This window comes from Carassius carassius, chromosome 16 (genome assembly GCF_963082965.1).
Source record: "Carassius carassius chromosome 16, fCarCar2.1, whole genome shotgun sequence".
Taxonomy (NCBI): domain Eukaryota; kingdom Metazoa; phylum Chordata; class Actinopteri; order Cypriniformes; family Cyprinidae; genus Carassius; species Carassius carassius.
Window position 1 is genome coordinate 4,837,571 of NC_081770.1, and position 24,269 is coordinate 4,861,839.

The following is a 24,269-nucleotide window of genomic DNA, read 5'->3' on the forward strand; positions in this document are numbered from 1 at the left end:
TTTTACAAAAGTCATCTAAGTCATCAAAGTCATCTTAAATCATCTTACTCTGCAGGTGTAAAACACATATTTTTACAAAGACTTTTAATTTGGATGCGATTAATGGGTATTAATCGTCTGACAACACTAATATATATTAATGCTGTCAGACAATTAAACACCGTTTATCACATCCAAAATAAAAAGTTTTTGTAAACATATACACTCACCTAAAGGATTATTAGGAACACCTGTTCAATTTCTCATTAATGCAATTATCTAACCAACCAATCACATAGCAGCTGCTTCAATGCATTTAGGGGTGTGGCCCTGGTCAAGACAATCGCCTGAACTCCAAACTGAATGTCAGAATGGGAAAGAAAGGTGATTTACGCAATTTTGAGTGTGGCATGGTTGTTGGTGCCAGACGAGCCGGTCTTGGTATTTCACAATCTGCTCAGTTACTGGGATTTTCACACACAACCATTTCTAGGGTTTACAAAGAATGGTGTGAAAAAGAAAAAAACATCCAGTATGCGGCAGTCCTGTGGGCGAAAATGCCTTGTTGATGCTAGAGGTCAGAGGAGAATGGGCCGACTGATTCAAGCTGATAGAAGAGCAACTTTGACTGAAATAACCACTTGTTACAACTGAGGTATGCAGCAAAGCATTTGTGAAGCCACAACATGCACAACCTTGAAGCGGATGGGCTACAACAGCAGAAGACCCCACCGGGTACCACTCATCTCTACTACAAATAGGAAAAAGAGGCTACAATTTGCACGAGCTCACCAAAATTGTACAGTTGAAGACTGGAAAAATGTTGTCTGGTCTGATGAGTCTCGATTTCTGTTGAGACATTCAGATGGTCAAGTCAGAATTTGGCGTAAACAGAATGAGAACATGGATCCATCATGCCTTGTTACCACTGTGCGGGCTGGTGGTGGTGGTGTGGGGGATGTTTTCTTGGCACACTTTAGGCCTCTTAGTGCCAATTGGGCATCGTTTAAATGCCACGGCCTACCTGAGCATTGTTTCTGACCATGTCCATCCCTTTATGTCCACCATGTACCCATCCTCTGATGGCTACTTCCAGCAGGATACTGCACCATGTCACAAAGCTTGAATTATTTCAAATTGGTTTCTTTAACATGACAATGAGTTCACTGTACTAAAATGGCCCCCACAGTCACCAGATCTCAACCCAATAGAGCATCTTTGGGATGTGGTGGAACGGGAGCTTCGTGCCCTGGATGTGCATCCCACAAATCTCCATCAACTGCAAGATGCTATCCTATCAATATGGGCCAACATTTCTAAAGAATGCTTTCAGCACCTTGTTGAATCAATGACACATAGAATTAAGGCAGTTCTGAAGGCGAAAGGGGGTCAAACACAGTATTAGTATGGTGTTCCTAATAATCCTTTAGGTGAGTATATATATATATATATATATATATATATATATGCATGTGTGTGTGTCTGTACTGTGTATTTTGTATATATAAACACACATACACATACAGTATATATTTATATATACTGTATATTATTGAAAATATTTACATGTATATACATGTATACATTTTTATTCTTATATTTTATATTATATATAAAAATATTTAATATATAAACATAACATGTTTTTATTAAATATATACATGCATGTTACAACAGAGCACTGTTCATTTACTCTTTCACCCACCTACAACTCTTGCCAGCACCGAGACTCGAACCTGTAACCTTCGGGTAACAACTCCAACTCTCTAACCATTAGGCCACAGCTGACCCCATAAATCATCATGTCTGCCGACTGCCCTGATTCTAGCCTGGTAATCGACCTTGTTATTAATTGTCTCTGATATCCTTGACGCTATTGTCTGAACCCTGCCTGGTACTTCTACGTTAAATAAAAATTGCACATGGATCCGAATGTCTCTGACTCCTCGTTACAATGCATATGTTCGTATTTTATACATTTACATTTAGTCATTTAGCAGACACTTTTATCCAAAGCGACTTACAAATGAGTCCCAAGTCCCACCCATTATTAGTTGTGGCAAACCCAGTGAGAAGCTGGTAATTTTCCAGATTAATGTTTTTTATCAAAAGATAATAAATGATAAACGTATAGTTTCACTATAATGTACAGTTTCACTATAACTTCTATATGTGATTTAAACTATATTTAATGTGAGTTTTCATGGTCAATTACAGGCAGTTTATTAATTTTCCTACTTTCTATAGGTGCTTACAATACAAAATAATGTTTGGCCAGTTTCTGTTGGTCCCACCCACAATTATTTTAATGCCGTGAGGATGCGCGTGTTTGTAAAGAGTGTTAAATTTGAAAGTTGAATTTGAAAATAGTAAAAACAAACCTCATTCAGTATTTAAAAAAGTATACAGGTCCTTCTCAAAAAATTAGCATATTGTGATAAAGTTCATTATTTTCCATAATGTAATGATAAAAATGAAACTTTCATATATTTTAGATTCATTGCACACCAACTGAAATATTTCAGGTCTTTTATTGTTTTAATACTGATGATTTTGGCATACAGCTCATGAAAACCCAAAATGCCTGTCTCAAAAAATTTGCATATCATGAAAAGGTTCTCTAAACAAGCTATTAACCTAATCATCTGAATCAACTAATTAACTCTAAACACCTGCAAAAGATTCCTGAGGCTTTTAAAAACTCCCAGCCTGGTTCATTACTCAAAACCGCAATCATGGGTAAGACTGCTGTCCTGACTGCTGACCAGAAGGCCATCATTGACACCCTCAAGCGAGAGGGTAAGACACAGAAAGACATTTCTGAACGAACAGGCTGTTCCCAGAGTGCTGTATCAAGGCACCTCAGTGGGAAGTCTGTGGGAAGGAAAAAGTGTGGCAAAAAACGCTGCACAACGAGAAGAGGTGAGGAAGAGTGTGGAGAAGGACCGATTCCAGACCTTGGGGGACCTGCGGAAGCAGTGGACTGAGTCTGGAGTAGAAACATCCAGAGCCACCGTGCACAGGCGTGTGCAGGAAATGGGCTACAGATGCCGTATTCCCCAGGTCAAGCCACTTTTGAACCAGGAACAGCGGCAGAAGCGCCTGACCCTGGCTACAGAGAAGCAGCACTGGACTTTTGGACAAATTTTGCATGTCATTCGGAAATCAAGGTGCCAGAGTCTGGAGGAAGACTGGGGAGAAGGAAATGCCAAAATACCTGAAGTCCAGTGTCAAGTACCCACAGTCAGTGATGGTCTGGGGTGCCATGTCAGCTGCTGGTGTTGGTCCACTGTGTTTTATCAAGGGCAGGATCAATGCAGCTAGCTATCAGGAGATTTTGGAGCACTTCATGCTTCCATCTGCTGAAAAGCTTTATGGAGATGAAGATTTCGTTTTTCAGCACGACCTGGCACCTGCTCACAGTGCCAAAACCACTGGTAAATGGTTTACTGACCATGGTATTACTGTGCTCAATTGGCCTGCCAACTCTCCTGACCTGAACCCCATAGAGAATCTGAGGGATATTGTGAAGAGAAAGTTGAGAGACGCAAGACCCAACACTCTGGATGAGCTTAAGGCCGCTATCGAAGCATCCTGGGCCTCCATAACACCTCAGCAGTGCCACAGGCTGATTGCCTCCATGCCACGCCGCATTGAAGCAGTCATTTCTGCAAAAGGATTCCTGACCAAGTATTGAGTGCATAACTGAACATAATTATTTGAAGGTTACTTTTTTTGTATTAAAAACACTTTTCTTTTATTTGTCGGATGAAATATGCTAATTTTTTGAGACAGGCATTTTGGGTTTTCATGAGCTGTATGCCAAAATCATCAGTATTAAAACAATAAAAGACCTGAAATATTTCAGTTGGTGTGCAATGAATCTAAAATATATGAAAGTTTAATTTTTATCATTACATTATGGAAAATAATGAACTTTATCTCAATATGCTAATTTTTTGAGAAGGACCTGTATATTGAATTTCCCAAAAGAAATGGAAGTCTTAGCACTGAATCCGGACCACTGTCCTCACACTTTATCCTACCCATCCTTTTTCTACTGCTTAACAGCAATATATAATTTACCTGCATTACTGTAAGGGTAGGTTTAGGGTTGGGGTAGGTTTAGAATGTAATAAAAACACAATCTAATTCGTAGAAAAAAATATTTATTGTTGGTTTCCTGTAGCTGTATCCCTTCTAGCTTCAACGTCGAACATAACACATAATTACTGTATTTGCATTACTGTAAGGGTAGGTTTAGAGTTGTGGTAGGTGTAGATGTAAATAAACCATAACTTTACAGTAGCATTTTTTGCTGTCAAATTGTACTGCTCACTGTTTTAGTGGGAGGTAGCAAAATCTGACAGAGTGGGACAAATTGACAGAACACTGCCTACAAATTAAACCAGACCAGCGGATGATGGATTTGTAGATTAGAAACGTCTGAGACAAATGTGTACCATACAGTGTTTGATCCGCTAAATAGATAAAAAAAAAAAAAAACATTGTGCGAGATACTCCTCTCCACAACGAACTTGGCTGAGTTTCCCAAAAGCTTTGTAAGCCTAAGAAGTTCGTAAAAACGATCGTACGACTGATCTTAATATTACAGTCTGTTTCCCAAAAGCATTGTAACTTAAGTAGCACTTGAAAATCATCGTAGATCTACGAGTGCTCTGGAGTAATCATAAAGCCATAAGTGCATCGTAAGAAGACAGCATTTTTGGCATAATATGACATGTTTTTAAAAGTTAGTTCTACATAAAGAAAGAATTTTTAAGTTTAGACACACAGACATCAAGAATCAGCGTGAGCATCACAACAACGGTGACCATCAAAAAAGCATGTTGTAGCCAATAAAAACACATCCATGGCTCCCATCATGCATTGCGGCATGAATAAATTATGAGCTGAACTGTCTTTTTAACTTTTTATTCTAACTATATTTTATTTTGCTGTTTTTATGTGAATTTTTAGTATCTAGTTTTGTGATGTCCAGAGTAGATCTGTTTATCTGGATATGCTGTTTGTCACCGTTGTTGAGATTCATACGCTGATTCTTGTTATCTGTGTGTGCCTAAAATAAAAACCTTTTAATAAAAAAGAAATAAAATCAGAATCACTTGCAAGAGCTGCCTTTAAAACGCAGACGCTTTCATTGTGTAATCAAAGCAGTTACAATCAATAACGGAAGTTTTATTTAGAGAAAACACTGTAAATTAGTTCAGTAACTCCGGCCAAACAATTACATTAAAACATAATCATCACCACCCGATGACTTTTGCTTTTGGCTTGCCAAACAAATTTTAAAAGTAAAAAGCCACAAACCAAGATCACAACTAAAGCAACACTGACCACTATAATGGTGACACACAAATTGTGATTTTCTCGTTTGGTGATTCTGCTTGTTAACATCAGGTGTCTTCAATAATCATAATTCAATTACCTTATTAATTATCATTACTACAGTATACAGTATACTACAGTATACAAGTGCCATGACAAGTCTCAATTAGTCTAGAATAGAATGCATAGCCAGGTTTTTTTTTTTATCATTATTATATAAATGAAAAGACAAGAAAAGGAAAAGTGCTAGTGTTAGTTGGTTAAGTGCAGGCGAAAAAGATGAGTCTTTAGATGTTTCTCGAAAATGAGAAAAGACTCAGCTGTACGAATTGAGATTGGGAGGTCATTCCACAAGCTGGGCACAGTCCAGGAAAAGGTCTGTGAGAGTGATTTTGAACTTCTTTGGGATGGCACCACAAGGCGTCGTTCACTTGCAGAGCGCAAACTTCTGGAGGGCACATAAGATTTAACCAGTGAGTTTAGGTAAGTTGGTGCCATGCCAGTGGTCGTTTTGTAGGCAAGCATCAGTACCTTGAATTTGATGCGAGCAGCTACTGGTAGCCAGTGTAACCTGATGAGGAGAGGAGTAACGTGAGCTTTTTTTTGGCTCATTGAAGACAACCCTCGCTGCTGCATTCTGGATCAACTGCAGGGGCTTGACAGTACATGCAGGAAGGCCCGCCAGGAGAGCATTACAATAGTACAGTCTGGACAGAACAAGAGCTTGGACAAGAAGTTGGGTTGCTTGCTCTGACAGGAAGGGTCTAATCTTCCTAAAGTTGTATAAGGCAAACCTGCAGGACCGGGTCGTTGTAGCAATGTGGTCTGTGAAGCTTAACTGATGAACCATCAGAACTCCTAGGTTTCTGGCTGTCCTCGAAGGAGTAATGGTTGATGAACCCAGCTATATAGAGAAGTTGTGATGAAGCAATGGGTTAGCTGGAATCACCAGGAGTTCTGTCTTCGTAAGGTTAAGCTGAAGGTGATGGTCATTCATCCAGCTAGAAATGTCACTCAGACAGGCTGAAATGCGAGCAGCTACCGTCGGGTCGTCTGGCTGGAATGAGAAGTAGAGTTGGGTGTCATCAGCGTAGCAGTGATAAGAAAAGCCATGCTTCTGAATGACAGATCCTAATGATGTCATGTAGATGGAGAAGAGAAGTGGTCCAAGTACTGAGCCTTGAGGAACCCCAGTAGCAAGGTGGTGTGACTTTGAAACATCACCCCTTCAAGACACACTGAAGGATCTGTCAGAGAGGTAGGACTTAACCCACAGGAGTGCGGTTACAGAGATGCCCATCTTTCTGAGGGTGGACAGGAGAATCTGGTGATTAACAGTGTCAAAAGCAGCAGACAGGTCCAGCAAGATGAGTACCGAGGATCTTGCTAGTAAACGAGAGCAGAGCAGTCTCAGTTGAGTGGCCACTTTTGAAGCCAGATTGGTTGCTGTCCAGGAGGTTGTTCTGTACAAGGAACATAGAAACCTGGTTGAACACAGCTCGCTCAAGTGTCTTTGCAATGAATGGAAGAAGGGATACCGGTCTGTAGTTTTCAAGAAGCGCTGGATTTAGAGATGCTTTCTTGAGCAGTGGGCTTACCCGAGCCTGCTTGAATGCTGAGGGAAATGTTCCAGAGTGAAGAGAGTAGTTGATAATGTGAGTAAGCGAAGGTATGACTGAAGAAGAGATCGCTTGAAGGAGGTGAGTGGGGATAGGATCAAGTGGACAAGTAGTAGGATGATTGGACAGGAGAAGTTTGGAGACGTCCATCTCTGAGAGTGGGTACACAGCAAAATCCCCAGTGTTAATTTAACACTCTGAAGTTAATGAGATAATTAAGAAGTTAATTGAGTAATGATTGACCATTATTGAAGACACCTGATCTGACCACAAGCAGAATCACCAAACAAGAAAATCACAATTTGTGTGCCACCATTGTAGTGGTCAGTGTTTGCTTTAGTTAGGATTTTGACCCTTCAGTTATTTACTTTTGATTTTGTGGGCTGTGGTAACTGAATTATAACATACAGACCAGAGCAAAGGCAATCATGTGTGCTATTGATTGTGGTTTGAGCGAATTGCCGTGGAGTGACCTGAATGCCTGAGTTCAGGTTTCTTTACTGTATACATAAAATAAGTGAAAAAAAGTAATCAATCCTGCATTTTTGGCATATTATGACATGTTTTTAAAAGTTAGTTCTAGATTAAAAAAAAAATTCATTGGTTTAGACACATAGACATCAAAAATCAGCGTGAGCATCACAACAATGGTGACCATCAAAAAAGCATGTTGTAGCCAATAAAAACTCATCCATGGCTCCCATCATGCATTGCGGCATGAATAAATTATGATCTGAACTGTCTTTTTAACTTTTTATTCTAACTATATTTCATTTTTGCTGATTTTATGTGAATTTTTAGTATCTAGTTTTGGGATGTCCAGAGTAGATCGGTTTATCTGAAAATGCTGTTTGTCGCCGTTGTTGAGATTCATATGCTGATTCTTGTTATCTTTGTGTGCCTAAAATCTAAAATTTAAAAAAAAAAGAAAAAAACATCAGAATCACTTGTAAAAGATGCCTACAAAACAGCTAGTATAGAGAATACAGACTCTTTTATTGTGGAATCAAAGCCGTTACAATCAATAATGGAAGTTTTACTTAGAGAAAAGAGTTTAAATGAGTTCAGTAAGAAAGGTCAAACAATGATTACATTAAAACAAAATCATAATCATTTGATGACTTTTGCTCTTGGCTTGCCAAACACATTTTAAAAATAAAAAGTCACAAGCCAAGATCCCAACTAAAGCAAACACTGACCACTATAATGGTGACACACAAATTGTGATTTTCTCGTTTGGTGATTCTGCTTGTTAACATCAGGTGTCTTCAATAATGGTCAATCATAACTCAATTAATTTCTTAATTATCTCATTAATTTCAACTCTGCTTCAGTGTTACTTTTAACACTGCTTCAGAGATTATATGAGTCCACACTCAGAATGTTAAATTAACACTGGAGATTTTGCTGTGTAGAAGGAGGAGAAAGAGTGTGGGTCGGTCATTGTGAAGTTGTCCTCTGTCTGCGGTGTGGAGAATTGGTCACTAATGGATCTTGTCTTATTTGTGAAGAAAGCTGCAAAGTCGTCCACTGTAAGAGTCGATGGAGGTGGTGGCGGCGGATTAAGAAGAGAAGAGAAAGTCTTGAAGAGTGTCCGAGCATCACAACAGTTGTTAATTTTGTTGTGGTTGTAGGATGTTTTAGCCGTGAAGACATTTTACAGTGCAATTTCTTTTGTCTGTTTTTTAATTGCAGAATATTTATCATGTGCATCCAGTCCTTCGTGCTGTCTTTGCTGTAAACTGGTTTAAAGGGACAGAAGTGAGAGACTTATTTACCCTCATTTGATAAAACTGTTTTGAAAAAAATTATTTTACATTTAGAAATTTCTAGAATCTCTGTTTCGGTTTTTTTTATTAGTGTAAAAACTTTTCCAAATTACTTTTCCAAAATAAAAGAGTAAGTAAGTGAAACTTTCACTTATTTTTCACAAAATCTTAAAGTGTTCCTGTAGCTCAGTGGTAGAACATTGTATTAGCAAGTGCAAGTGGGGGGCTCGATTCCCCGGGTACACGTGATAGGTGAAAATTGTTAGCCTGAATGCACTGTAAAACGCTTAGGATAAAAGTGTCTGCTAAATGCATTAATTTAATATTATTTAATTAAAATGTACTTATTCATTTTTTATTTTTACTTAACTTAGTTAAGTAGATTTACCTAATTTCCAAATGCGTTAAATTTACTTAAAAAATGCTTGTGCAAAAACTTGCCAAATAAAAATTAAGTAAATTTACTTATTGTTTTTTTCAGTGTACATTAGGATTAGGAGATGTCTGATGTGAGTTTGTTGTCTGAGCTGCTATAAGAAGCTGATAGCAGTGTTATAATCAGGTTAAAACAGAAGCAGGTTTAACTCTGGGCTGGGTGAATGATGATGATGATAACTAGGCAAATAAAATCAAAAACAAAATAAAATGAACAACAATAAATACATCTGTATCAGTAATCTTGATTTAAAACAGTTACCAAAGACACCATACAGTCAGTCATTTAAATACCGCCACCTGCTGGTAGAAAGGGGGAACAGTTATCCATTACGGTGGAAACCACATTAAATATAAATTTAATTATATAATATAGCACTAACAGTAACAACTCTGCACACACAATAAGTTCTTAGGTTAACCTATATTACCAACTGTATTGAGCCAAACAATGCGCTCATTAAACGTGACTGGTGATGTCTGGATAGGCACGATATTAAATAGCTGTAATAAACTACTGTTGCTAACATATTTATTCCGGTCCAGGTTTATATAAGGCTATTTATTAATTGATTTTTCTTCTTCTAACGTTACTCTGGTGTAACGTTAGTGCTGCATATTATGACCGTTCTAAAAGCTTGGCTTTTATTTTGATAGGCCATATTTACTATTACTTCCGGGTCACGTGGCCAACCTGTCTGTATTTCAATGTAGATCTTCAAACGAAAAATGGAAAAAGGAATTTCAAAAAACCAAAATCGGACCGTTATTTGATTTTGGTTTTTCATTTTTCGTTTTTTGATTCAGAACCAAAAACGGCAGAACGGCTCTTTTTTTACCGTTTCTTTGTTTTTGGTTTGAAACGACAAACGAAAAACAGGTGGTTTCTCGTTATTTTGTTTTGTGTTTCAAACGAAAGAACAAACTATCAAAACGTACATGGACCGTGGGGTTGTTTAATCAGATCTTGAGAGATTTCATGTATTTTATTTCAGTTGATTTCATCTAAGGCTGTGTCTGAAGTCAGTTGTAGTAGTTCTTGTGTTTCTCTTTTCTTCTGTAATTCTGTTTGTTAACAGCAGCTGTTCATCACTAAAGCTCAATTATCACTCAGTTAATCACTTAATTACTTAATTGCAATGTATATCTTCTTTCAGTGAACTCAACTGAATTAAGTTCAGAGTACTCATAACTGTTAGTTTTTTTCAACTTAAACGGTTTAAGGCAATCGGTTTCCTCAAATGGTTTGAGTTAACATAACTTAAGGATATCTGTTTACTCAAACCGTTTGAGTTCAGTTTACTTGTCGGGTTTTACAGTCAAGGCAATCGGTTTACTCAAACGGTTTGAGTTAAGTTAACTTGTCGGGTTTTACAGTGATAAATGAGATGGCTCACACAAGTTTCTCCAAGTTCTCACAGGTTTAGAACAACTTGGGGACGAGTAAATGATGAAAGAACTTTCGCTTTCATGTGAACAAGGAAAAGGTTGTAAAAAGTGAGTACTTAACAATAATCAACACATTGTGTTTTTTCAATTGTTTTTTGTTTAATTTTCACATTTTAAATCTTTTTTTTTTTCTTCAGGCCGAGATATTTATATTTGATTTCTATGTAGACACTGGTACTTCCAACAGCAAGAGTAATTGTAGTTTCAATGTCGATGTTCTGAAAAAAATGTTCAGTGCATTTATAATAACTGAGTAATGTTTGTGGTTTACTCTGATGCGTGCACTTGTTTTGGGTTCTTGGACAAAATTGTAACTTAGTTTTGAGGAACTTTTAGGTTGATGTTAAAATATGCAATATAGTAATTTTCACAAAATAGTTCCTTTAAAAACAAACAAAAATGTTAAATACATGTGAAAAGGTACATGCCACAAGACTGCTAATGTATTAAGGTATAATTAACACTGGATTATTTAACATGCATTATGTACCATGTGTTGAGTAAAGTGTAAAATGCGTGGAGTAAAGAAGTTAATATTCAAGACTTGGTATGTCCTTGTGCTTTGGACACAAACTTTCAATAGTAAAATAAAGTTATTTGACCCGTCTTATGGTCTTTTATTTGTTTAGACGACTTGAATAATATAAAAACTAGTGTATGCCTATAGATGATAGGCTTATTTGTGTTCAGTAAACAAAAAATAATTTTGTTCTGTTATTCATTAGGTAAACATGACTATTTATGTTGTAACTTGTGATATTAATTTATTGTTTGAAGTTGGGTGGATGTTAGCCCCTGTTTGTTAAGTTTACTCAAAAAAGCATGCGATAAGTTGCAACTTTTTTTTTTTTTTTTTTTACAGAGGATCGATCGTCCTGAAGAACCTTTTATATGCTGAGATGGCTCTTTGCTTTACAGTTTATGGTTCTTTTTTCCCGCCTTTTTTTTTTTTTAATCTGTAAGTTTCAAAGCTGCATCATTACTGGTTTTTATGGAGCTCAAGACAGACTTTCAACACACTCCTAAGAGTTAAATGAATAATTTTCTTACAATTTCTATAACTTTTACTATTCAAATTGTAACTACAGTAGTTTCATGCCAATCATGTCTTTTTCTCTTTTTAGTTTAATTATGCTGCATTCATGCCATATTGTAATTTTGAGATGACAACACGTGACGACTCTGAGCTGTTATTGTGCACTGTATAGCAATGGTTTGCAGGATTGCTTGATTTTCTCATATAAACAGAGCATATAAATAACTTTGTCTCCTGCCGAGTTTAGATTATTCTGTTGTGTTGCGTTTGCCCACCCTTAGAATTTGAATGCCCCCTGTAACAGTGAATGTCAATCCTCTCTGATTAATTTTACCAGTCATTTATTACACATGAACAGAAGCAACTGAAGCCATAAAAACACATTTCAAATTCACCATCCAGACGCCAGAAACACAAACAGAACAAAACAATCCAAAACATCTTCAACAGTTTCAGTCCACAAATTATATGAAAAGACAGATTCTTCAAAACTGGTTCAGTACTAAAATGACAGATGAGCTGATGTGAAACTGATCTGCAGTAAAGTGAAGTGAAACTCCACCAACATCTAAAATAACTGCTCGTCTTTAAGTGTTAATGCATGTGACCATCTAGCATGCTTTTTTTGCTGATTAATTCACACTCTAAACATGTCAGTTTGACCTCCAGAAGGTGTCAACTTCCTGTAGATCAATGGTGTTGTTTTCAGTAGACATAAACTGACACATAATATGTGAAATGTATCTGAAAGCAAGAGTTTCAACTTGTCTTTAGGTCCTGAGAGTGTTTGGCTCTGCTCTCTCCTGTAACTGTCTTCAGCTCATTTGTTCTTCATTTCTTATCAAATGTCTGAATTGTTTCTCCTCTCAGACTGATTTCAGAGTTTCTCTAATGGTTTATGGAGCAGGAACAGATCACCTGCTAGAACTGTGTAAAGAAAAGTCTTCTCTGATATGTTCATATGATTAATATTCAACTGCTATACAGATGAAGACACAAAATGGTTAATTCTATGTGCACAGTATATAAACAAATCCTTATTTGTGAAGAAATCCTTTGGTGCAATTGACACCCAGCCGAATAAATCAGACAGAACTAGTGGAGTCAGTGACAGAGGATCCTGATAACATGCAGATTCAGACGGAGACGCCAGATGATGTTGTTGATCCACAGATGAAACACAGACACAAAACCAGACTACAGAGATTCAAAGACTTCAGAGGACGTTATTATGTTATTGCATTGAGTTCCTAAAGGACAGAGGCTATATTATAACATTTCACAGATGTTTACAGCTTAATTATAATGTAATCATTTACAACTACTATTTTATTTTAAATAAAGTTTTAATAATGTAAAGTTTCATATGGATCGCACTGCTGAAATTACATTATTAATTAAAATACACAAAGTTTGATTTCCTCCTGGAGGCGGTCGATGTAATAAATGTAATAAAACATGGAGAGACTGTCGTGGTTAGTGTGTCGACATACAATGAAACTGCTCTCACGGTGACTAGAGTTCGATTCCCACCTTGAGGTCCTTTAACTTAAAATAATAATAATAATAATAATAATGGAGAGACTCTTGAACCTCAAAGTGCTAAAACTTTATTGATAAAGGCAAAAACAGACAAAAAAATGTACAGCAGCAGTAAAGTAAGACCTGATATCAGTGTGACTCATTATGTATCTGAGAGAAATATTGGATTTTTAAAAATCTGACACTAGAGAGCACAAGCTCAAATAATCATCAGTATTTATGACAAAAACACTAGAACGAAAAACACACTTGAAGAACCTTCACCTTTCAGTTTAAAGTTCAGCATCTGCTTTAGATTTCAATACTTTCTGGAAAAATGTATAAAAGCATAAATTAATAAATATTAATGAAAAACAAAAAACAATATGCAAGAAATTACATCATCAATGCAGTACCTGATGTGTGAATATGTGCTTGATCTTGTTCAGCTCTTCTGGATCTGATGTCATAAACCAGAATAATAACAGTAGCCACGCCCACCAGAGCAGAGAGGACCAATCGGATCACAGCTTCAGTAGAACCACAACAGTGAACAGAGTCTGAGGAATAAAAACATCAAACTGAGATCAGCTCAGTCAATAAACAGATATTTTAAACCTGAGCCTGTATGAAAACTAATAGCAGAAGAGTGGCTGAATTATGTGTTCAGTGATTAGAATATAAAGCTTACAACAATTTAACAAACTAGCACTACACGAGCCCAGTGTTTCCCACTTTGACAGCCCAAATTAAGAGCTTCAATGCATTTTCAGTGTCTAGCAGAGTAAAGCGTTTTTGCTCTGATTTGTACCTGGACTTTAAAGTGGACTCAAACCTCTTTACATAAAATTTTGGAAATTATTAATATGAAAAGAACTGGAAACTGTTGCATTCCCAAATGCACATTGGTTGTTTCTGTTTGTTGCACTTCCAGCAGCATTTATGTCTCTCTTAAATGATACATAATCATCTCTCTATAACATCGAACATTTTAGACATTTCAGTTTTCGTTGAAATAATTAATCCCTAAAATCTTATGTCAGCTACTTAGATAAAATATGAATTTTAAAAGAACATTTAAAAAGGTGTAAAAACTACTATTAAAACTTACTGGTGTTACTCTTGATCTCATTCTCAGTCAGAATCTTCAGGTAGGTCCTTCCCATGTGCTCTACCTCACAAACAAACTGGTTCTTCTTCCACTCTTCTGGTTCAATAATGAGGGTAGAAGTCTTCTGAAAGGTCTCATCTTCATTTGGTAGCAGAGCTCCAAAATCCACATCCTCATGGTGCTCTTCTCCATTTCTTAACCAGATGATACTGACTGCTGATGGGTAAAAACCTGTGGCATGACACTGAATCAATTTAGATGAGGGATCCTTCTGTAACAGAGACACCTCAGGAGCTAAAAAAAAAGGAAATAGATAAATGCTAGGAAATTATTACTTCTTCAGATCAGATCAGTTAAATAAATGCATCTACATTTTGTTTAAATGACGCAATTCATGAAAAACAGATAAACACAAAAAACTCATTAATTATCATAAAACACTTGTCAACTTGAACAAAGTAAATTGTTAAAAAGACAAGCTACCTCTTCTCTCTAAATCCACTTTTCCTAACATCAAGAAATGGTGTAACCAGGAAACACACTCATCTTGGTAGTATTGAATCAGTAATTCAAGCTGTGCTCTGTTATTATTCCACTTGTTCGTTGTTATTAATCCCTGCTGTACAGGTGTGATGTATCTGAGCGCCTTCAAATCTAGTGCGACATAATCCTCTCCATCATAACCGTACTGATCAAACCCTTCTGAAGCTCCAGTCTGATCATCCCATTCACATCCATACATCCTCTGATACGTGTGAACACCTGAAGAAGAAAAGGTGCCATAAGAACTGCTTATTTTTTTATGTATATCTTTCACATTTAAAAGAGTAGTATATAGTGTTTTAACTCACCATGTGACTGATTGAATCGCTGTATTAGAACATGAATATTTTTTTTGTAGATCTGCTGTACTCTTTCTCTGATCTCAGTGTCTTCTTTCCACATGTGTGGAAAGAGTTTAGATGCAAACTCCTTCATCCAGTCCTGTCTGGGAATCAGCTTCTTTATCTCACTGTCATAATAATCAATCTGTCGTCCATCCAGAGTAGTCACGGCAAAAAACTCTGGGATTGGAAGTCCATTTATTCCAGTGTATGAAGTTATGTAGGTGTGAAATTCTGAACAAACAAAGACATAAAGCTCTCAAACACATTAAATTACAATAATGATGTTGTAATACTCAAAGCATTAATATAAACATTTTATGTTATACTTTACAAAAAAGTAACAATTTTGAAATGCGTTGATGGTTAAATTTGTTTTATTTTTATTTTATTTTTTTTAATGTCAGTGTTCCTATCAATGTTGCATAAGGTTTTTTTATGCATAATAGTAACCCTAGAATGTGATCAAGCAGTTGCTGGGCTAATATATCTAAACATTTGTATAAATGCAGAAATATGCTATTTCAGTACACACATTATCCCACCAGTCACAATAAACATTTTCTTTACAGTAAACTTAAACTTCTAGAACTTTTTGGCACTTTAATTTTTAGGTGCATATAGAGAGTTTTTTATTTAGTGTTTGTTTCTTATGTTTTTTTAGACAGACCTTATAGTATGTCTGTATTCCAAAGCATTCATAAATTACCATCATGTATGTTCATGTATGTACATCTATGTTTTAAAAAATGGCAATGACAATTTTCATATCGAACTAGATAAAAAATAAAATAAAACTAGACTTAAAATTTTTTACTTTTAATTGATGCTATGAAATGAATCTTACCTGAGTAAACAAAAGGTACGTAGATGAAAAAAACAATGAACTTCATTATGGACAAACATTCATGCAACTGACTCTCAAACAAGTATAGTCGTCAAAAACGAGCTGCAAAAACTCCAGACTTCAGCACAAATGGAAGAAGATGTGGTTACTCAAGGAAGTGTCCAAACATATAGTCTCAATACAGATGTTTAGGTATGAGGCTTTTACTTACAGGTTGACTTTGCTCCACTCACTTTTTTTCTTTAGAAAGACATTTAAATATTTATGATAGCACTTTATATTGATAGCCCACTTTAGAAATACTAGCTACATGTAACTTTGCAATTACCAGTCATTGGGCAATTGATAGACTCGTATGTGGTTTCTCTCCTCCTGCTTCTCCTTTCAGTAACACAGAAAACACTTTAACCTCAGATGAGAATCACATCACGACTAAAACTAAAACTGCAGCTGTTTGAACTCCAGTCTGTTATATAAAGAACATAAAAAAAACACATTTTACTAGTTTGAATTGTATTTTATAATTTTAAAACTATAAATTTCTTCAGTTCAACTTTTAAAAGAGGAAGAAAAAGAAATGAATAAATTATTACTATATATCGCAATCTTACATCACTTTGCCTTTACATCAGCTTCGATGTCTTTACTACGTTTCTGTGTCTTACTTTGGTAGGACCCTTGCTGTCTATGGAGGGTCAGAAAGCTCTTGGATTTCATCAAAAATATCTTAATTCGTGATCAAAAGATAAACGAAGCAAGGTCTTACAGGTTTGGAATGGCATGAGGGTGAGTAATTAAAGAAATAATAATTCTTTTTTGGGTGAACTGTCTCTTTAAAAAAAAATTTGTCTTAATAAACTAAGAAAATGTTATGTTTCGATGCACTTACACAATATAATTTTGTAAATATAAACTGTAAACTATGTTTATAACAGCAGGCTAACAAGGCTTAGAAAATGTACTCTCAAAACATTAAATAAGACAAAAAATGTATCTGAAGTGTCAAGCAGATGAACCATCGAGAAGAGAAACATTCACAGACTGTGATGACGGGCTTCCTCTGCTATAAACATCCTACATCTTTTAAAGTTTGTAATACAGCTTCTGAGGGAGTGAGAGAAAATCTTTCTCTCTTCTGACTGCTGAAACCATTCTCATGACATTTTCTCCTCTTTAGGAAAGTTGTGATAATACCATCACAGATTTTTCTCTTTTGGTAATTGATATTATGTCCTATTCATCACTTTGGGAGTTTACCATCTACTGTATAAGGACTTTCTGTCTGTGAGAACCCAGTAAATGGGAAAAATGAACCTGAGTTAAAATGTTGTATAAATGAGTTCTCCTCTGACCGAGGGAACCAGCAGTTCAATTCCAGACTGCAGCAATGTCAGTTTCCTGTGGTCTTGTCCCGGTGGTCGTCTGAGATAAGGGGCTCTATTTTAACGATCTAAAAGTAAAGTCTAAAGTGCACAGCGCAGGTGCGCTCAGGGCATGTCCAGATCCACTTTTGGTATTTTAATGATGGAAAAACGGTCCGTGTGCCAGGGCACTTTTTTGGAATGGGTTGTCCCTATTCTCTTAATAAGTAATAGGTGTAACGTTCAATAAACCAATCAGAGTGTCATCTCACATTCCCTTTAAGGGCGAGATATTTTTATATTTATGTAGCCTACACAATAATATTATTTTACACTGTAATCCTTTTGTTTTTAATATTTGGCATGTTTGTGTGATGTGCATCCCTGTGTGTAATAAGCAAAGTCAACGCGCACTGTGGACCCACCCAGAGGTGCATTTTCTAAATATGTTTTGCATTTTTTAAATATTTGCGCCATTGATTTTAGACTTAAGACCTGGATTGATTTGGTCTATGGCGCAGTCTATTTTCAGGTCCTTAAAATAGAAATGCACCAGCAGTGCGCCTGAACAGGGCTATAGAGGTCCTTTCTAGGTGCTGATCCACCATCTGGTCTGGATACGTACTGGATCCGGGTGACTGCAGTGACCCTCTGATCTGGACACAGACTGGATCTGGTGGCCACAGTGACCTCGGAACAAGAGAGAAACAGACAAATATTAGCGTAGATGCCATTCTTCTAATGATGTAGCAAGTACATGGGTGTTATGTGAAGTGTTCCCGGTTCCGGTTTACCTAATTAATGCAGCCTAAAAATTCTTTAACGGATTTGGATATTAGAAGCATATTAGTGTGTTATGTGTAAGCCAGGTTAAAGAGATGGGTCTTTAATCTAGATTTAAACTGAAAGAGCGTGTCTGCCTCCCGAACAATGTTAGCTAGGATATTCCAGAGTTTAGGCTCCAAATAGGAAAAGGATCTGCTGCTCACAGTTGATTTTGATATTCTAGGTATTATCAAATTGCCTGAGTTTTGAGAACACAGCGGACATGGAGGATTATAGTGTAACAAGAGCTCATTCAAACACTGATGTGCTAAACCATTCAGGGCTTTATAAGTAATAAGCAAGATTTGAAAATCTATATGATGTTTGATAGGGAGCCAGTTTAGTATTGACAGAATCGGGCAAATATGGTCATACTTCCTGGTTCTAGTAAGAACTCTAGCTGCTGCATTTTGGACTAACTGTAGTTTGTTTATTAAGCGTGTAGAACAACCACTCAATAAAGCATTACAGTAATCTAACCTTGAGGTCATAAACCCATGGATTAACATTTCTGCATTTGAAATTAAGAGCATAGGTCATAATTTAGATGCAGTTTTACAAATGCTAGAAACTTGGCTTTCTAAGGAAAAATTGCTATCAAATAGCACACCTACTGTAGGTTCCTAACTGATGACGAAGAATTGACTGAGCAGCCATCAAGTCTTAGACAATTTTCTAGGTTATTATATGCAGAGTTTTTAAGTCCCATAATTAACACCTCTGTTTTTATTTTCAGAATTTAGCAGTAAAAAATCGTCATCCAGGTTTTTATATCGACTATGTTAGATATTTTTTTGCTAGTTAGTCCGTTAGTTTTTCAAATTGGTATGGTTTGCCGGGCCGTGAAGAAATATAGAGCTGAGTATCATCAGCATAACAGTGAAAGCTAACACCATGTTTCCTGATGATATCTCCCAAGGGTAACATGTAAAGTGTCAAGAGTAATGGCCCTAGTACTGAGCCTTGAGGTACTCCATACTGCACTTGTGATCGATATGATACCTCTTCATTCACTGCTACGAATCGATGGCAATCATATAAGTACTGTAAAACAAAAGTAAATATAAAGTCATTCATATTAAATAAATAACAGAAGTTTCCTGCAGATTCATCATGAGTACTGATAATGCATTGGACCAGAGCATCAAATGGAGTATCACTGGATAGAATGATGGAATATTATGGGATATGTGTCTTAAAAAATTACATTATGAAATTTTAGAACTCAAGAACAAAAAATAAAACCAAGCAACATGATTGACTGTTGAAACCACAAAACCTGTTCAACACACAATATACCCCTCAATGCCAAATATATGTTTAATGGTTTAGTGAAGTGGTTTGCAGTATGCAGTGAAACTGTATTATACTATTTTCTAAGTGCTATGCAGTTATTTTGAACTGTAAAATAACTGTAGAATAAATGTAAAATTTCACTGAAATGACACAGAGACTCTAACCTTCATCAGTCCAGTTTGTTTGTAGAGTTTTACAGCAGCTTGAGTCTCATCTTCATGAACTGTAATGACAGACATGTTCATCAAAACATGGAGAATATTTTTGATCTATACATAAAACTCATTGTTTGACAGATGTGTGAGCAGTGGATTCTAGATTCAGTAAGACCAGTGTTTAGATGAATCTTTGAATCTCCCTCTATCACTGACTTCACTTTAGCATCACCAAACACACCTGAGAACAGAGTTCAGAGATTAAAGCTCGAAAATAACTTAAAAATATTTATTTTTAACATCTATCCATAACCAATTAATTTAGCCCTAAATTTAAACTTGATGTCACTGTTCATTTCTATATGACAAAAACTGTTAATGTTAATCCTCTCTGACTAATTTAGCCAGTAATTTATTACATGATATCAGAAAAGAAGCAATTGAAGACATAAAAACACATTTCAAACTCACCGACCAGACGCCACAAACAGAAACAGAACCAAACACATTTCAGAAACATCTTTTTCATCTATTAGATAGATGCTTAAAAATGTCAGAAAATTTTCATGACTGAACTGTAATAATTATCAACCTCAACATCAGTTAGTTTCCACTCACACGTCTGTCTCCTTTAACATCATGAAAATCATCAAGCTTTTGCTCATCTTACATTTTCAAAAGAATTCTGTCCTTATCAGAATAATCAAATACTGGATTTGTTATCTGTATCTATTGCTGTGTTATTTAGTGATGTGAGCATTAATCCTGGTTGACCTTTGGCTCTTGCCAAACCTGCAAGTCAACTTGTTGTGTCTTGTGCAAAAAACTGCAGCTAAAAAGTGTTTCAGATAGTAAGGCAGTGAGCATACAGAAATACTGCTGCTGCACATATAACCTATTTGAAAGAATCCACATCAAAGTAGGAGACAGAAGAAATAGACAATATACTGTAAGTGAAAATATGCATGCTGGTGACTGTAAGATTATAAACTGCTGCATCAGCAGACAGAGAAAAATAAAAATATAAAGTAATTATTCATGAAACAAAAACAGAGCATACACAAAATAAACATGCATACATGACTAGAAATGCAGGCTATTCTACTTGTTTTTAAGGACTGATCACAAAAATAAATAAATAAATAAATAAATAAATAAATAAATAAATAAATAAATAAATAAATAAAAAATAACATTATACATTGGATAGTGTGTTAAATCAGGAAAGAAACCGTTTGGATTCAATTTGTACCACAACTTCACTTTAATCTCCCAATCATTCTTTCATTTCAAATGACTTAAAAATAGCGCTGAAAGACTTCATGATGTTATGAGAGACTATCCTGAGAGGCAATATCCAGTCATTTCCAAAATCTAAACAGTAACAACAAAATTTGCACACAAAATCTGTAACAATACAAACTTTCTTTATTTGACAAAAAATGATAAAGAACACAGAGTTGAAGGATTTATTATGGAATACATTATGATTAAAAATCTGAGAGTAATTCTTAATTGTTGTCAGGAAATCTTATGCCTCCACTAAGAGAGACAAAAACTCCTTTACAATGGAGAAAACATTTATTATTATTATTATTATTATTATTATTATTATTATTATTATTATTATTATTTTTATCAGCATTATTGAGTACACACATGTAATGCAATGTCTGTTTCATTCATACTGGTAGCCAGAGTGGACAATCACACAGTTAATCCATAAGTAAAACTCATAGAAGTCATAAATCACATGATATTCCAGGAAATCCCTAATATGGACAAAAGCATACACTATCACTGTAGCTGAATAAAGCACAGATAGAGACATTTAAACCAATGAAACATGAAGACAACAAATATATGATTGCAAGTAAATGGTTTATCTCTGTTCTTCAAGCCATGTTGGGTATATTTATATGAATAAACTATATTTATAATGTAATGCTAATCAACATAGCCTTTATCACTGTATAGAAACTACATAAAATAATGATTTTGTGATTAATTTTTCTCTTTGTTGGACAACAGGTTTGTAAACAGGCTCAAGCCAATGCAATACCCATACATAGCTATAGTAGTAAATTTATTCCTTGCACAGACTGTTTTTTTATTCCTACATTTGTCTTATATGCCATGTAGCATCGCAGTCAGAAGGATCAATGTATGACATCAAAATACAGCTAGCATGCAGAGTCGTCTGCTCTCTATAGCTCTTGTGGTATTTTAAAGACCCTGTCTGAGGCTCTTCAAGTCAAACAAACCTAAAAACCTCACAATTACAGGCCCTCCCTTATGGCAGAGCCCTAGGCGACCGTCTGTAACACCTGTTGGACGGGCTGGCACTGAGTCGAACGCCCCTTTGGTTCAGCTCTTCTAGATCTGATGTCATAAACCAGAACAACGACAGTAGCCACGCCCACCAGAGCAGAGAGGACCAATCGGATCACAGCTTCAGTAGAACCACAACAGTGTTCAGAGTCTGAGGAATAAACACATCAAACTGAGATCAGCTCAGTCAATAAACATTAATATCAGCACCAACATCAACTAATATCAGCTCTGCTGTACCTGAACATGAGTGACAGAGTTGAGTGATGTTCAGATGTTGAGTCTGGTTTCTGATGGGATTGGGATGAGATCCTGATGATGATGGACAGTCTGAGATGATGTTAGAAACAGGCAGACGAGCTGGAAACATGAGAAAATGTATATAAAAGAGGATGAATGAAGATATTCAAGCAGACAAAAAAACAAACAAACAAAAAAAAAAAAAACAGAGGAACCAAGACTGATCAAAAGTACAGCATTTAAAACCATCAGATATACAGAGTAAAAAAACAACAACAACAACAACCAATCAACCACAAAAAAACCTCTCTCTCTCTATATATATATATAATCTGTATCTAAAAATGTAACAGTAAAACAACATTTAAATGAAAATTAATTCATATATATAATTCATATATTTAACTCACCGTTAACAGTGAATATATAACACGTCTTCACATTGTTGCTCTGTACTTCAAAAACTCCGGTGTGTTGAGTTGTCATGTTTGTGATGGTCAGAGCTCCAGTCTGATTGTCCAGCTTCAGTCTGTCTCTGAATCTCCCATCAAGAACATCATCATATACAGAGAATCTGTTGGTCTGCTTATTGATTTCAGCTATTAAAGTGTTTGTAGGTATAAACCTCCACTGAATCAGCATTGTTTCAGTATGACTAGGGCCTAAAGTGAACTGACAGCCCTCCACCACTGATATTTCATCTATATTACCAATCATGCATGAAGAATTATCTGAAACAGGTCACAAATGAAGACTTTTAAATAACTTTAAAATGGTTTACAGTAAACAGTTGAAATTTACATTTGAAGAGAAACATGAACACAGATGCAAAATGGAGAATTAAGAATTACATTTTTGTGATGAATACAATATGAATATGGAGAAATGAACAGCTAACTCACGTTGTACAGTGAGAATGAAACTCTTTCTCAAGCAGTTGTTCTGTAGTTCATAAACTCCAGTGTGTTCAGTTCTGGTGTTTGTGATGGTCAGAGATCCAGTTTGATTGTCCAGCTTCAGTCTGTCTCTGAATCTCCCATCAAGAAGATAATTTACAGTGCTTCTTCCATCTGTTACACACATTTTAGCTATGCATTTATATCTGAACATCCACTGAATCTCCTCATCAGCCATCGTTTTAAGAAGACCAGTGTGTAGAGTGACTGGATCTCCCTCCGTCACTGACACTGACTCACCGAACACACCTGAAGAACAAAAAGAAAGAGTTTAAGACTAAAATAACTTGATCCTTTACTAAAGTAAATAGTTTGGAATTTAGATTTTTAAATGAATAATAGAAACAGAAAACTCTTTTAACTTCAGATGAGAATCAGGTCACGACTGAAACTAAAGCTGCTGCTGAGCATCAGTGTTTTATATGAAGGACATTTAGAAAATAAAATAAATAAATAAATAAAAAGCACATTTCAAGCTCACCAACAAGATGCCACAGCCACAAACAGACCCAAATGATGTGAAACATCTTCAACGGTTTCAGTCCACAAATCATATGAAAAGACAAACTCTTCAAAACTGGTTCAGTAATACAGTGACAGATGAGCTGATGAGAGACTGATCTGTACTAAAGTCATGAAGAACTCTACTGTCAGCCAGATGAACTGCCTATTTATTGTGTTGATGTCCTTGACCATCATCAGCTACACGTGGATAAGTTCATTAACCCCTTAACTGTCACCCCGTCCCGAATATGGGACGCCTACTGTGAGTTACTTCACTATATTACAATCTAATCTAATCTAATCTTGACAAACTATATATAGTTGGAAAGGTCTAAGACTCCCAAATATATATTTTACCAATGTTTTTTGTTAAAAATTATGTAGGAAAAGTAATAGATTAATTTATGACAAGAGTGCACCCTCAAAAATCCAAATTATAACGGGAGTTTTGACCTTTGTTTAAAAAATAGACTTCTTCGTTGCCTTTTTCTCTATCACATTTTAGAAATCATCAGAAGTTATATATCGACTGAAAACTTAAAATTTCAAAATTCCTCCTTTAAAACCCATTTTAAAATCAAACATTGCATTGCCATCTAAAT

The 24,269-nt window shown here is 35.8% G+C and overlaps 2 protein-coding genes across 2 annotated transcripts in view; both read right to left on the reverse strand.

The window, feature by feature from the left end:
* LOC132159484 (uncharacterized) overlaps nucleotides 1-24,269 on the reverse strand; it is a 280,693-nt gene that overhangs the window by 86,856 nt on the left and 169,568 nt on the right. The gene's annotated exons all lie outside the window — the stretch shown is intronic.
* On the reverse strand, nucleotides 21,748-23,483 carry LOC132159490 (uncharacterized). Its single transcript, XM_059569012.1, has 4 exons — nucleotides 23,110-23,483; nucleotides 22,618-22,938; nucleotides 22,208-22,327; nucleotides 21,748-22,118 (listed from the first exon to the last, which is right to left on the reverse strand). Exons 1-4 carry the CDS (start codon nucleotides 23,339-23,341, stop codon nucleotides 21,943-21,945), a joined length of 849 nt encoding a protein of 282 aa, XP_059424995.1. The 5' UTR covers nucleotides 23,342-23,483; the 3' UTR covers nucleotides 21,748-21,942.

Coding starts and splice junctions, on each gene's coding strand:
- LOC132159490 (XM_059569012.1), bottom strand. CDS start 23,341: ATGGCTGATGAGGAGATTCAGTGGATGTTCAGATATAAATGCATAGCT. Junction 22,939..23,109: donor TTTCATTCTCACTGTACAAC/GTGAGTTAGCTG, acceptor GACCTGTTTCAG/ATAATTCTTCATGCATGATT. Junction 22,119..22,207: donor ACTCTGTCACTCATGTTCAG/GTACAGCAGAGC, acceptor TTTATTCCTCAG/ACTCTGAACACTGTTGTGGT.